This window comes from Sturnus vulgaris, chromosome 1, assembly GCF_052056855.1.
Source record: "Sturnus vulgaris isolate bStuVul1 chromosome 1, bStuVul1.hap1, whole genome shotgun sequence".
Lineage (NCBI taxonomy): Eukaryota > Metazoa > Chordata > Aves > Passeriformes > Sturnidae > Sturnus > Sturnus vulgaris.
In genome coordinates this window covers 13,617,015-13,631,173 of record NC_142243.1, presented here as the reverse complement: position 1 = coordinate 13,631,173, position 14,159 = coordinate 13,617,015, and the positions used below count along the sequence as shown (strand labels likewise).

General features: G+C 39.9%; 1 protein-coding gene across 11 annotated transcripts in view; it reads right to left on the bottom strand.

The window, feature by feature from the left end:
• Nucleotides 1–14,159, bottom strand: part of PARD3 (par-3 family cell polarity regulator) — a 442,545-nt gene that overhangs the window by 97,590 nt on the left and 330,796 nt on the right. For all 11 annotated transcript variants that reach the window (XM_088159644.1, XM_088159672.1, XM_088159618.1 and 8 more), the window contains one exon: nucleotides 135–389. In XM_088159644.1, coding sequence (XP_088015770.1) covers nucleotides 135–389 — 255 coding nt within the window. The remainder of the gene's footprint in view (nucleotides 1–134; nucleotides 390–14,159) is intronic.

Sequence of the window (14,159 nt, the reverse complement as noted above, 5' to 3'; positions counted from 1 at the left end):
CATAAAGGCTTTAAAAAGCCATTAATAAAAACGCAGCTCTGCCTTTCCAATTGATGTGGACAATCACCTCCCACGACAAAAGCAACACAAGGGCAGATTTGGAGAGGGTGTATTGATTGGTGCGTGGCGCCTACCTGTCGACAGGTGAAGACTTTGAATTCCGTGGTTTCTTCACTTGGGCGTACAAGGCTTCCACCGTCTGCCCCTCCCTGGGGCTCTGCGGGCGGGCGTTCAGTGTCACTGTGCCGCTGTTTGGAGAGTCGTAGGCAGCGATCCCAGCGTACATTGGATCTGTGTCACAGCCAAACGTCCGGTTAAAATCCTGGATCTCGGCATAGTCACGTTCCCGAGCTTGTCTCTCGCGAAATTCTCGAGTTTTCGCTTGGATTCTGAAAAATTGAAAGAAGGCTGAAACCAAGGGATGTGCCCCCCGAGGCATTTGAAAGCAGCAGTTAGCAGACACTTGAGGTAGCCTATCTTAATGGAAACCAGTGAAGGTTTCCAGTTTCAGTTTGCCATAAGGTCTCAAGTTTACCTTGGACATTGAAACAATGCTGCAATCAACTTTGGGTCTTTAAGGAGCATGTCCGATTATCCACTGCCTTTTGTTTCATTATTAGCTAAATAATGACTAGCTGTAGCTGCTGGTAAACAGGGTTAATCTATCATTTCATGCTTCTTAGGATGCTTGTGCTATTACCTGGCCTGACACCATTCATATTGTATTGTACTCCATCAAAACTTACCAGATTTAATGGTTCTAATGCATGTAATTAGAGAGAGGAATTTTAATGTACTTTCTTGGCTTAATACAATTTTTTTTTCAGAATTTAAAAACTGTAGGGATAGGATACACAGATATCTTTATGTTTGCATGCATGCAGTAAACAGCAGAAGCAAATTCTTGTATGATTCCTTTGAGATGTGCATGCTTTTTAAAAAATATAAACAAACTGAATCTGGCATCTCTCAAAAGCAGGCTGCATCTTCTCAGAAAGTAAAAACATGTGCTTTGTGTTAAAGTTACAAATGAAAGGTGATGCTGGACAGGGTTTATATCTATGTGCACTAATTTAGCTGTATGATAAAAAGTGACAGAAACAGATGACATTTAGGAATCTGACAAGCACAAATTGAGCACAGGTCGTATTTTCAAAAGTACATAAAGCTATTACAAAAAAATCATCTGGGCTTGAAATTCTCTTTGGTATTTTATAAAATGTGATGTATTGCACACACATATGCACAGCGAACTGACCACATCCCCCCCTTACACTGTCGCCCCAGACCAATTCAATGCTGTGTCATCATCACAAAATGAAGCTATCTCCTCCCTCCCATTAGTAAAATGTGCTCCTTTTCCATCTAATACAGCCATGGCTACAGTGTGACAGCACCCATCCATGCAGACTACAGCTCTGTGCATCTCTGCTGTGTGCCATTTCCAAAGACATCCTGTTCGCCAACTTTTAACAAGAGCAGCCTATTCAAAGTCTCTGTCTCTGTTGAAAGCAAGTCTCAACTCTTCTGAAAATAGAAAAGCCTTAAAGTTAGGTAACTTTGACATTCTTGGAAATTTTAAAATGGCCACTTCAAGATTAGATTTGCAAAAACAAAAGAGGATTCACAAAGGGTGGGATTCAGACTGCAGATAAAGAACGAGATCTTCGTGCCAGCAGTAGGTGAGCTCAGAGCAGCCACGTGTGCAGGCTCCCCTTACAGTGGCCAGGAGCTGTTGGCAGCAGACTCCAGAGTTAGGAACCATCCATGTGTCCGAGAATGGAAGGAGTCACTCTAGAGACACTTGAGGCTGTTGCTTAGGTCTTCCTTGGCAGCTTGAATACCCAGCCTTGATTGAGCTGCTCAAACACAAGCAGCTCTGGCACCTGACACCCCCAGGTAATCCTGATGGACTCGCAGCTGCTGGGCAAGGGCTCCCCCAGGTCATGCTCAAGTCTCAGACTGTGACAGCCCAAATGACACAAGTCATCTGTGTTCAAGCATCTGAATCCAGCCCTGGGCTGGTGTGTGAATATCAGAAATGTCTCTTCCTCAGACTGAGTCCCAGGCAAACTGCTCCTTTAGACTAACAAAGATCTCAATAACAAATAAGGGAATACAGAGATGGCATGGATACACAGACATGTTTTCCCCCACAAATCCTGAAACTATTGACCAAAGATTTGGGATACAACTGAATCGAACTGAACCTTCAACAGACAGAGCCATCTACATTAATGGTTCAATGATCCATTTGTATGCCCCATGCTCAGTCACAGTGAAAAGAAAAATAAATTTTTTTAAAGTTTCGATTTAAAATAACGTAACTTTTTAATTTTGAAAATACAAATTATTTTCTTTAGTGATTGCTTTTTATTTTAATAGGGAAAAATGGAAGTGAAAATTATAACACTAATCAGCTGGGAGAATTTTCCTCTACAATTTCAGCAACATCAGACTGGAATTGGATTTTGTTTAATTTAGAGCAGAGAGGGCCTCAAATTTAAATCCAAAACTAATTTCAAACTTAAACAGGGTTTCTGCAGGTCGATTTTAAAATAAAAATATATATTTTACTCTCCTATACCCCAAAGCTATTAATTCAGAAGTGTTACAGCCTTAATCACTTGGAAGGTCCGTGTAGGAGGAAAAGCAGCTCTGAAAACCACCTGTGCATGTTGATTCCTCTCACTGTAGTTTACCTCACAATTTGTAGTCCAGCATTAATTACTCTGTGAAGAAATGTATTTATCTACAGATACTTGTCCTCTGAATGGGAGACGCAAAGGACATCAGAAATTTCTTAGACATTGGTAGCTTTAATTTTCCTTTAAATGGAGAGTTTATCATCACATATGGGAACACTGTTTGACACCAATTTGAAGGAAAAAAATCCATGTATTTTTAGATAACCAAATTTTCAGTGCATGAAATCAGACAGTATAACAACAATGTGGCATAGAGTTTTTCAATCAGAAGAAAACATTGTTATCAGGTAACAATGTGCTTATAAAACAGAATTACCTGGTGGTTACTGGTGATTCCTGCCTTTGTTACACAAACTGCTATGGGAGAGGGCAGTAAACTCCTCTGACTTTTGACCATGAAGATCACATCACCCCCCACAGCTGCAGACACGAGTGTTCCCTGTTTCATGTGAACCACCTTTTCTCCTGCATCTGCTGATTTGCTCTTTAATAGTTTGGATGCTGAGCCATTTGCAGCCAGAGCATTCAGGTTTTCCCATGCATGGCTCCATGAGGGATGCTTATTTCCACTCATGTGGGAAATAACTGATTGTTGAAGTGTTATGCAAGTAATTATGTTCACATCCACCAGGAAAATTTTTAGAGTATTTTCTACAATTGCTAATACAATGTATTAATACACATACATAGTATTAAAAATCAGAGTCTAAACATATTAATCTCCTTGTTAATTATTAACAAGGTACCCAGTAACTGTTTGCAATAACATTTAACAAAAGATAACACTAAAGTTAAAGGTATGAGATGTCCAACTATACAGAAACCAAAAATGCGATTTTTTAAAAGTGTAGGTATTTCATATATTTAATATACTTTCAAAAGTATAGGCATTCCAATTGCTTAACATATTTTGAATATTGTTTAAAATATGTTTGGCTTTGCTTTTTCAAGGACATACCACATTTAAACATTGTGTCTTTCAACTTGAAGGAAACAAATTACTAGGGAGAAATATGTAGGCATATTCTTGAAGAGAATAAGAGCTCTCAGCTGAATCCTGCACTATCCCTTTTGAATCATAATAGCTTTTAACTCTGAATACATTTTTATATAAGGACCTGAATTTAATGTGATGCTGTATTTTATGTTGGCACTCTGTGTGCTTGTGTGTGTATATGCTTGATATACATATACCCTATACGCCCTAAATCATTTGTTAGCACACACCACATCAAGTATCTGCACAGGAAATGCCAGTGCAGACTGTTGTGAGGAAGATTAAAATGGTTATGTAAACACACTGTGCAGCACAGATGAGAACCTAGAACTCGCTCTGTGCTTCAGCCCTAATCAGCAACACCCCTACTAATGAAATCCAGTATCTGGAGAAGTGTTTGACCACAGTGCTTTGGTTTCATATTGTGGATAAGTGTATTAAGCTGTCTTCACTGAATTGTATTCCTTCATGGCATGGTAAAAACGCGCACGTCTGAGATTTCAGATCAGCTAATTTTGAGGATTTATGGCCTTCCTAAGGATTTTGTGGGGGTTTGATGATAATAATAATGATAATAATAATGCTTAACATTCACATAACTATTTTCATTGTCAAAGGATTTTTGCAAAAACCACTAATCAATTTTTCAGTGTTTAAACTAAACTTTTAAAAATACAAAAGCTATCCCAAGAAGTTTCTAAACCCTTCCTGCTCAAGCATTAATACTGAAAATGTCAACAACGCACTGTCATACTTTTGAGACTCAAATTATAATGTTCAGTATAAACTATCCTCATGCATTTATGTGCCATTCAATTCAAAAGCTAATGATAACTGCTTCAAATGACAATATTGTTAGCTGCAGAACTTCCTATAATTGTTAGAAGAGCTTTTCATTGCAAGCTAATCCAGTAATGATAGACATACCCATTGTACAGCAATTCCTATGCACATGAAATGGTGGTCACAAAAAGAAGGCAAAAGCTTTTGCATGGCTGTCCCCAGCAAACAGCAGCTACTTTGCTCCCTTCTTAAAAAACTGTGAGTGATATTTAGCTTCAAAATGAAGGCAATTACCATTTTAGACACCTAAATCTAGGTGTCAAGGTATGTTTTGAACTCCAGGAGAGCTGGTCATGATTCAGCCACATCAGGCAGCTGCTGCATGGTCCAGCACACAGTTCAGTCGAACATCTGTAATGAACATCTGTAAAATGTCCTTATATTTTATATATTCTTATATTCTCCAGGCTCCACCAACTGTGTTTAGAAGTCCTTCCTTGACCACAAAGCCATGTAACTCATATGTGGGTACTAAGTAACGATATTAATTTGAGATTCAATTCCACCCTCAGCTAAATGTTTACAGCAGTTCTCTGAATAAACTTTAACTTTTTGCAGCAACAGAAAAGTCAAATGTGTGGAGCTGGATAGGCTGTTGTTGGTAAAAGTGAATAAGCAAAGCTGTCAAAAGAGTTCGACCCTAATTTCATCTGAAGTAAGGAGTAAAATATAAATATATACCAAATCCCCTGGGACCTTCAGTCTCCTTTGTTTGGATTTTTTCATATTAGTGATTTAGGTCCTTGCAAAAAACCCACTACTTATCTTAATTGATGAACACAGCCTGGGAAGGATATTCATGGCTAGTACATTACATTTGCCATTGCAATGGCAGCAATGTCCTCCCCTAAGAGCAGAAAAAAGTTGGCTGCTGTTTCTGGTGTGCAATTACTTGGTCAATTCAATTAATCCTCCTGCTGCTGCCAGGATTCAGCTATTGCCCAAGTGATAATCCACACCCTCGTTTTTTCCACCGAGACTCACTCATTTACAAAATCAGTATTGAACGCTTGCAGTTCCACATATGTGAGATGGCTGACAATGTTTATTAAGGATAGAAACAGCATTGTGTAAGGACAGAAGCTTAATGACAAGCCATTCACGGCTGCCAGTTCTCAGTTCTTCTACCATCAGACTGGCATGCACTGGGATGATGGATTGGAAACAGAGAAAAACAACAACACGTTTATAAAGCCAGTCAGCTTGTTCAAGTTAGTCCAGCGGGATGAACACATTCAGTCCCATTTTTGCCAGATATCGTTTCTAATAAAGAGGTCAGAAAGTGCATTGGCCAGCAGCCAGATCTTGTCAAATTTGTCCCCTCCTTCTTTTTTAGTGAAAAATACCTTGCAGGCACAGCACACCAGGTCTCACTGTTCCTCCCCCAATCTCCTCAACTGCCTTCAGGGCTTTAATGGCCCTTTTTCTAATTTTTGGCAATCAAGTCAATATGGGAGTTTGTCCTCTCCTGTATTTTTCTTTGACCTTTGTCTGGAGCCAAGTAGAATTTTTCTGACAACTACCCTTCTAATGAGGGTATCTTGATTATAGGCATTACTGTGATTTTTCTCTGAACTGGCTTATGACACTTAGCTTTTCTTACCATGATTAGAGCTAGTCAGTTATCACAGTTATAACCACCTCTCAGCAAAGCCATCTGCTTTCCTGGGAAAATCATTCCGAAGGATCACTGTGCAGTGGATAATCCTGGCCCACCAACAGCCACTTGTAAATAAAAAAGACACCTCCTCTTCCTCATTTCCCCACATTTCATTCAAAACTTAAGCACATTTTTTAAAAAATTCAGAAAATACAGTTATGCAAATATATTTTTTAAATTGAAAGGCTAGAGACCCACCTTTTTCAAGTCATGAAAAGAAAAATATTAGCAGTTCTGCCTTATCTGCTATAGATACACATGCGTGGCCAGTTGACTGAAATATGACCACCCTCTGACCTCAGACACATGAGGAAACACATGCAAAATGTGGTCAGTTTGCACAAGCACACAGGGACAAAATCAGAAAGGCCAAGGCATAATGCGAAATAAAAGTAGCAGGGAGCTTTAAAGATGACAATAAATCATTGTGTAATTGCATTAGCAGTAAAAGGAAGAGCAAAGAAAAGGTTGCTCCCCTGCGTGGCACTGAGGGAAGGATATTGACAGATGATGCTGAGGAGACCTAAGGCTTAATGGTTTTTCCCTTTGCATCTGTCTTCACTGAAATGGTTGACTGCAAGCAGATGACCAGCATAATTGACTACCACCAGTAACAAAAATATCTTGAACATACCAGCAAAAAAAGTAGCTAGAAACTGGTTAAGGTAGTTGAAGTTCATCTGACATGCACAACAGTCTGAGCAGCCTCAGACTCAGCAACTAGGAGAACTTGTTGAGGACAGCTAAAATACTAAAAAACTAGGAAAAGTTAAACATACCTCAGAGAAGGAGGAGAATTAAAGACTCATGAGTTTAATTTCAATCCCTTCTTAAGTAAACTACTGGCAAGCACAGAGGAGATAATGGGACAAGCAGTAGCCACCATGGAGTTATCAAGAACAGATGTGGTTAAGTCAGTCAGATTCCCTTCTAAAACACGGGAAATGGCCTTGTGAACAGAGCAGGAACAGTCCCAGGCTTAGAAAAACAGCAATGGGATGGATGCAACAGGTTGAACATGGCTGCTCCCACAGAGTATCTTGAGAATAAGTTCACAGTCGCCAGAATGGACAGATTGAGATATTGTCTACGTGGATCACTCTGAATTAACTCTGGGGTTTTCATTATTAATTAGGACACTACTGAATCTGCAGAAAACCCAAATGAAGGAACTTTGGAGGAAAGGATTAATATTTCAAATGTTTTTGAAATATAGAGTAGACTTCAAAAATATAATTAACTTAAATAAAAGCAACTAGAAGGTAATTTACATAGTTCAAATAATTAAACAATCGATTAAAAGTAGAGGAAAAAATGTGTGAGCTGTTTTTCCAGGAATGGATTTGGAAGTTCTACTGGGTAACACATATGAGTCAGCATCATCAAGCTGTTTGGGAAAGAAAAAGACAGAGTGGGGACATAACAGCAGTGTGCAAACACCGGAGGAAAAGAATCATGTGTCAAGTATTTAACAGAAGCAAGAATACTTAAGGTACTGCGAGCAGGGCAACTTCCTAAACAAAAGGCAGTAGAAAAGACTACCATAGGAAGCTGTTTAAGGCAGGAAGTGTTTATTGTAAATGTAAAAAAAAAAACAAAACAAAACAAAAACCAAACCAAAACAAAAAAACAACAAAAAAATTAAAACTAAAGGAAAAAAAAAATCCAGGATGAAACAAACATCTTGCATGAGTGACATACCCTGCAGATCCTACCTTGAAAAAGTGACATGGTTTCTCTTTAAGATCTATAATTCTGCACCTACATAGAAATTTTACATACATATATTTCCTACATTTTGGTTCTACAACAGCTGAGAAATATAACAAGGATTAACTACATTTTTTTTATTTAAAAAGGCTGCCCATCATCTCTAAATTAAAGAAATGTATCTACATAATCAGACAGTCTTAATTTTCTTTCTCCTTCAACAATCACAGCCTATCTGCCAATTAGAATATGTGATAGTACTTACTGTCTCTCTGAAGATCCCCCCTCCTCAAATCAGAAGAGATGCATGAGAATTTCAAAAACGTTTAATGAGCTACAACCCAGGAGGGCTGCAGTTAAAAAAGAAAAAAAGGTGAAGGATAAAGGTGATAAGGTGATTACTTTAAGTGCCCTAATATATTAAGGAGAGAACATTATGCTCATTTTTATAAGGAGTTATATTAAAGAAGGCTATTAAAGAAGGCAGCAAAATACAAATGAAGACGTAAAGAAATGAAAAAATGCAGGAGAGAAAGTAAATATTATGCATATGAGCAGGTGAAGTGCAAACACCAATTTGAAATCAAGTGACATTGATGAAACTAAAGGAGACATTAAAATTATTTCCTCTAACCTTGTAGAATCTCTCATATATTTCACCCCCATCCTTCCTTATCCCCTGACCTTCTTGATTCACTCTTTGTCTTTCCAAAGTGAAAACATGTCCCCTCCAGCAGAGGACTGCAAACCTGCTTTTTTGGCTGTTGTAGTAAACAAGTGAAAATCCTTGCTTACTTTGAGTTAAAAAAATCCGCAAAATTATCTTACACTTCAATGGAGCTTTCAGCCTACTTTGCAGTTAACAGTCTGCCACATTTTAGGGTGAAGGGTTTGTCTGCTGTGCTTTTTTAAAAGAGTATGCTTCAACCAAAGGAGAACGTTGCAGGTACACAGACAGCATAGGTCCTCCTGTGTCCAAAACAAACACTACCTCGGCTGAAATTTTCTGTTCTTATTTTCATGTCTGATCCAAGGATTAGTGGCCTCAGCAGTGGAGGATCACCCAAATGAGCAACTGAGACTGCTACTCTGCTGGGAACCATGTTCATCAATGAACATCATTGCTGTCTGAAAGTAAAATTGAAATTAGTTTCTCTTTTGCGTAACCAAACTGGCCAGAAAGGCTGTATTTACACCTATGACAACATGTTCCTGATCATTTGATTATCTTATCTCTAATCTCCTATTTAGCGCTTCTGCTGGACTGAAGTAGAAAGGAAGAAATCATGGTATTCAACTATCGCTGAAACACAGCATTGCTGAAACACAAGCTCCTGCTGCATCCCTCCTTGTTTTAAGACCTCTGATTACCTCCTTCACACGGATTTGCTTGGACCGTTTCTTCCCGTACTTTTTTTTTTTCCCCAACTGGAGAACAATTTCAGAAAGCAGCACTGGTGGGTAACATCTGAATTCTGCAGTAAGATGTGTAAGGAACAGCTGTTCCCATGTGTGCAAGAAACAAAAAATGACATAAGCATACCACATTTCAAATGGTACCATATATCATCCCATGAATCAAATCAGTCATTCCCAGATACTGCAGGCAGCAACTGAAGGTAGAGCTACAACACTGTCATCAGTGGGCTGAGCTGAGCCCATCCACCAGCCATGCTCCTCTAGCTGACATCTAGTAACAAAAGTAGGCACAAAATTCTGCTGCTAGCTCTATTTCAGGTCCACTGTTCTGTGATTCTAGCATACTATGTATAAAATAGCCTAATCTGGAAGTTGAATGTATGAAGTGCCAAAAAAAGCAATGAAAAACTTTACAACAAAGCAAGGATTATGTGAATCTCATACCCTGAAGATGAAAGAAAAGGAAAAGAAAAAAAAAAAGCAATAAAGAATATAGCTTATAAGTCAGTATCTTAGCTCAGGACCCTCAAATTGAAACCTACAACAGCTCCGAGGATCCGCTTTTAAAACCTTACTGGGTCACAGTACTGAGAGCACAAATCTCTAGCATGGCCAGAAACAGAGCCAGGTGTCTCGTAACTGGTAAAAGGTTTGTTCTAGTAACTGGTTACAAAATAAAGGTTGCAGCTGTGTTGTGGAGGGAGGATGGATCTGCCTGTTAGGAATGTATCATTAGGTGTCTTTCTGGCTAGTCAAATACTTGCTGCTACATTTAAGAATTAGAAAAAGGAGTAGGATTAGTGCCTTGTTTTACTGCCAGAGTCCTGTAGTGCAGTGTGGAAAACATGATAGATTTTGAGTTCTGTTCAGTTCAGCAAGAATAAGTTCAGTAAGTTAGTAACTATGGTACAGCTACTTTAATTCTTAAATAAGTCCTTGCCACAGTAATTCTGCCACTGAAGGAGAGCTCATATGACATCAGAGGACATGCTGCTGCCTTTAGCCTAAAGTTCTTGGCATTCTTATGTGAAACATTTTAGTGCTCTTACTTTAAACTGATATGTCTAAAAGAGCACTGAATTTATATGATCTACAAGACACCTTAAACTAATTTGTAACAAACTAATTTGTAATAAAGACGACCTAAATTATGTTTTTTCAATATATTGCAAGGCACCTGGCTATATCTTGCCCAGGTGCAATGTGTTGAATCGCTATAGAAAAATAATAGAGAAAATATGCTTTTAGTATGATGTCTTAAAATCGCTATAATTACAATATGTAGCTAGAGAATATGTGGTATTTTTTTTGAAAAACTGCTCCAGTAACTATATTCTACAAAGCCTTCCATTTACATAGCTCCCAAAGTCAGTATTTTTATGAAGTGGAACTGGCCTGAAATGTTTTTCCAAAGCTCAATATTCACATGCTTCACTTCTGTGTTCTTTCAAAAGTTATTGCCATTGATTTTTTTCTTTTCATGTCCTGCACCCTTATCCATTATGTAAAACACTACTGCCAAAAACAATGCTACAAATCTCAATGAAACTGAGACAAGCAGACCCCATCACAAAATAAGTGAGAATGAGAAACATATTGCCCTGATTTTCTGATCACTGAGGAATTTTTCCTCTCCTCTGTTTCAGGATGGGAAGAAGGTGAAAGTTTTAACAGAAAACTTTACAAATTATGAACGTTTGCAGTAATAATAGTTTTAGAGGTAACAGTTTTCTGAAAGCTGTTAAGTGGCATCAAAATACAGCAGCAGCAAAAGTAACGCTTAACCTTTGAGTTATTTCTAAGATAACTCTTAGACAATGTAAGAAACAAAAATCCATTCCTTATCACAGTATGTTGTCTTTTTTCCTTAAAGTAAGATGAAACTCTCGATGAAAATATTTTGCTTAAGGGGGAAAAAAGTTGGGGTTTTCCAATAAAAATATTATGGTCTCTCTGGGAAATCTGGAAAGACACCAAGAGTGTCCTGCTGTTCAGCCCCCTACTCCATCTGATACTTTAACAGTTCCAGATGGCCTTTACTACAGGATGACCTTCCCTCTATTCTTTTATTATGACCTTTGGGTCACAAATTATCTATAGGATGCTGCTGTCATTCTGTAAGACACTGCTGTACTCTTTCATCTAAAGAATAAAGATGCTTAACATTAAAACTCATCTTTGTTAGGCTGACCTTCCAATGATGATCAAACCAGACAGTTATTCCAATCAATGTCATTGCTGCAGAAAATATGTTTCATTTTTTGCAACACTGACATTAAGAAACTAAGGCATGGTTTTAAATCAAATCACTTTTGCAATCCTACTTGGCTAGAGAGCATAGCCTGTTATACTCATCTAAAATATCAAAAATATTGCTGTAACGGTTTTCATGAGTTACATTGATTAGAAGGATGTGGTGGGTTTGTTTTTTGTAAATTATTGATGTGGTTTTCATCCCAATGTCATTGATAGGAAGTAATAAAACTTTATGTAGGTTTTATTAATTATTTGTTTTTTTCTATCATCACTAACAGAGCACATTGAACTTGCATAGGAAAATATAATAAATAGTCCCAATGTACTAAATAAAGTAATAAGGTTAATTTCTTTCCTGCTGTCAGTAAATTCATGTTAGCAGTCTCTCGTCAGCTTGACATCAATTAATGATTTTAATTCCAGACTCTTGTCACAGTACTCACCACCCTTTCGTCTAATTAAAATGGATGATGCATGATGAAGGGAAAACACAAGACTTCTGTTCTTGTTGTAACATTTCTATTCATTAGTATACTTTTACAACAAAGAGCTTGTGGCTTTAATGGTACTAGAGAAAGAGGAAGATAAGTTTATTACATGTTAGAGATAAAGACCCATATACCCTTAGGAAAATATAATACAGGAAGCATTTTATGGAATAACCAAATCCTTCGGGGGGGGGGAAATCAGTTTTATTGTAACTATTAATGAAATAATGCGTGAACGACACCCACTCTACTCGCAGCCTTGTTTACATCCGCACAAAAAAAGTGCTGTCAGCCTACAGACTGAGCTGCAAAGTAACACAAATCTGCCAGCGCAGGACAGACTCCGGACCCGCCTCCCCGGGCAGCGACACCGCGGCGACACCGCGACACCACCGCGACACCACCGTGACACCGTGACACCGCGACAACGCGCTGCACCCGCCCTGCCAAAAGCCAGAAGCATCGCCCCTACCCGGCCGCCCAAAGCCATCCCGGCTACCCAAAGCTATCCCGGTCGTCCACAGCTATTCCTGCCCGCCCAAAGCCATTCCCAGGTGCCCAAAGCCATCCCGCCTGCCCAAAGCCATGCCCGGCCCAAAGCTATCCCGGTCGCCCAAAGCCATCCCCGGGTGCCCAAAGCCATCCCAGGTGCCCAAAGCCATCCCGGCTATCCAAAACTATCCCCAGGTGCCCAAACCCATCCCAAGTGCCCAAAACTATCCCGGCTGCCCAAAGCTATCCCGGTCGCCCACAGCCACTCCCAGTCGCTCAAAGCCATCCCGGCTGCCCAGCGGGGCTGTCCCCAGCTGACACCGGCGCCGGGCGCGGCCGCGAGGAGCGATCCCAGTGGAGCCGGGCCGGGCCGGGCCGGCACCGCCGAGCCCGCAGCTCCCCCTCCCGGCCCCGCCGCTCCCCAGGCACCTCCCGGGCTGGGAACTCGCGGCGCTTTGGGCACAGCGACGGCAGAATCCTGTAAATGTATCTGCCTTTGTAAGCCAGAGGAACAAAAGGTCATGTTTTCCAAAACGGAAAGGGAGGAAACCAGCACAGCAGGAGGGTTCTGGTCCAGACGGGAGCCATTCACAGGCACGGACCCAGCGTGGCATCGTGTGCCGTGCTCGCTGTCCTGCAGCAAGCACAGCCCAGGCTGGGACTGTAGCGCTGCTGTGACACAGCCCGGCTCCACCGGCCCCATCTGACCGCTCTATCGCCCTCCCAGCATCTCCGGAGCCTCTGTCACGGCGATGCCACCAGCACAACACTTTAATTCTCTCCCAAAAGGTTTCTCTTTATCTCCTCAAGACTGATCCTCCTCCAAACACAGGTGTTTAAGCACTTGATTTTGCATCCATTTCAGTGGAAGTTAAGGAAGAATACAATACTAAGATTAAAACGCTTTTATGGTAACACAGAGATTTATAGAACATTAGTAAAGCTCTTAAATCAGCGTATTAACCAAACAGAGAAAATATCCTCTAGACTTTGCTTCCAAGAGGAGAAGTGCCTCTAGAGGCGGATTACAGCATAAGCACTGTTTGCCCAAAGATGGATCACGAACTCTGAATCATGAGATTACATGAAAATTGCAACTTTCATCTTTTAAGCATTATCCAGCAGTGAAGCATGCTGGATTCAGATGAATTTCTTAAAAAATTCACAAAGAGGTACGTTTAGTTCATTCCTCTGTTATCTACTACTCGGGTACAAAGAGTGAAGTTGTTCAGGTCAGGGAGAATCTTCTTTGCTAGAGGAAGTCAGTCCAAGGCTGAAGATCACCGGCACATACGGCCTTGCCATGTGTGCCAAGAACTGCACATGCCTGTGCTAAAGAAGGGAAGACCACAGGCAAAGGTTTTGGATTTGCTGACAATTTATTTTGTAATGAACACAAAGTTGAAATGGAAAGAAAAAGAAAGGGAAAAAGAAAAAGGAAAAAAAAAAAGCGCCCAAAACAACAAAAAATAAAATTGAAGGAAAAATGCAAGGGTGTGGAAGAGGGACAAAGGTATTAGACGACCTACTGTTTGGAGCCATGTCTCTCTCCAGCAAGAACTATCAATAACAACCAGAAGACAAAA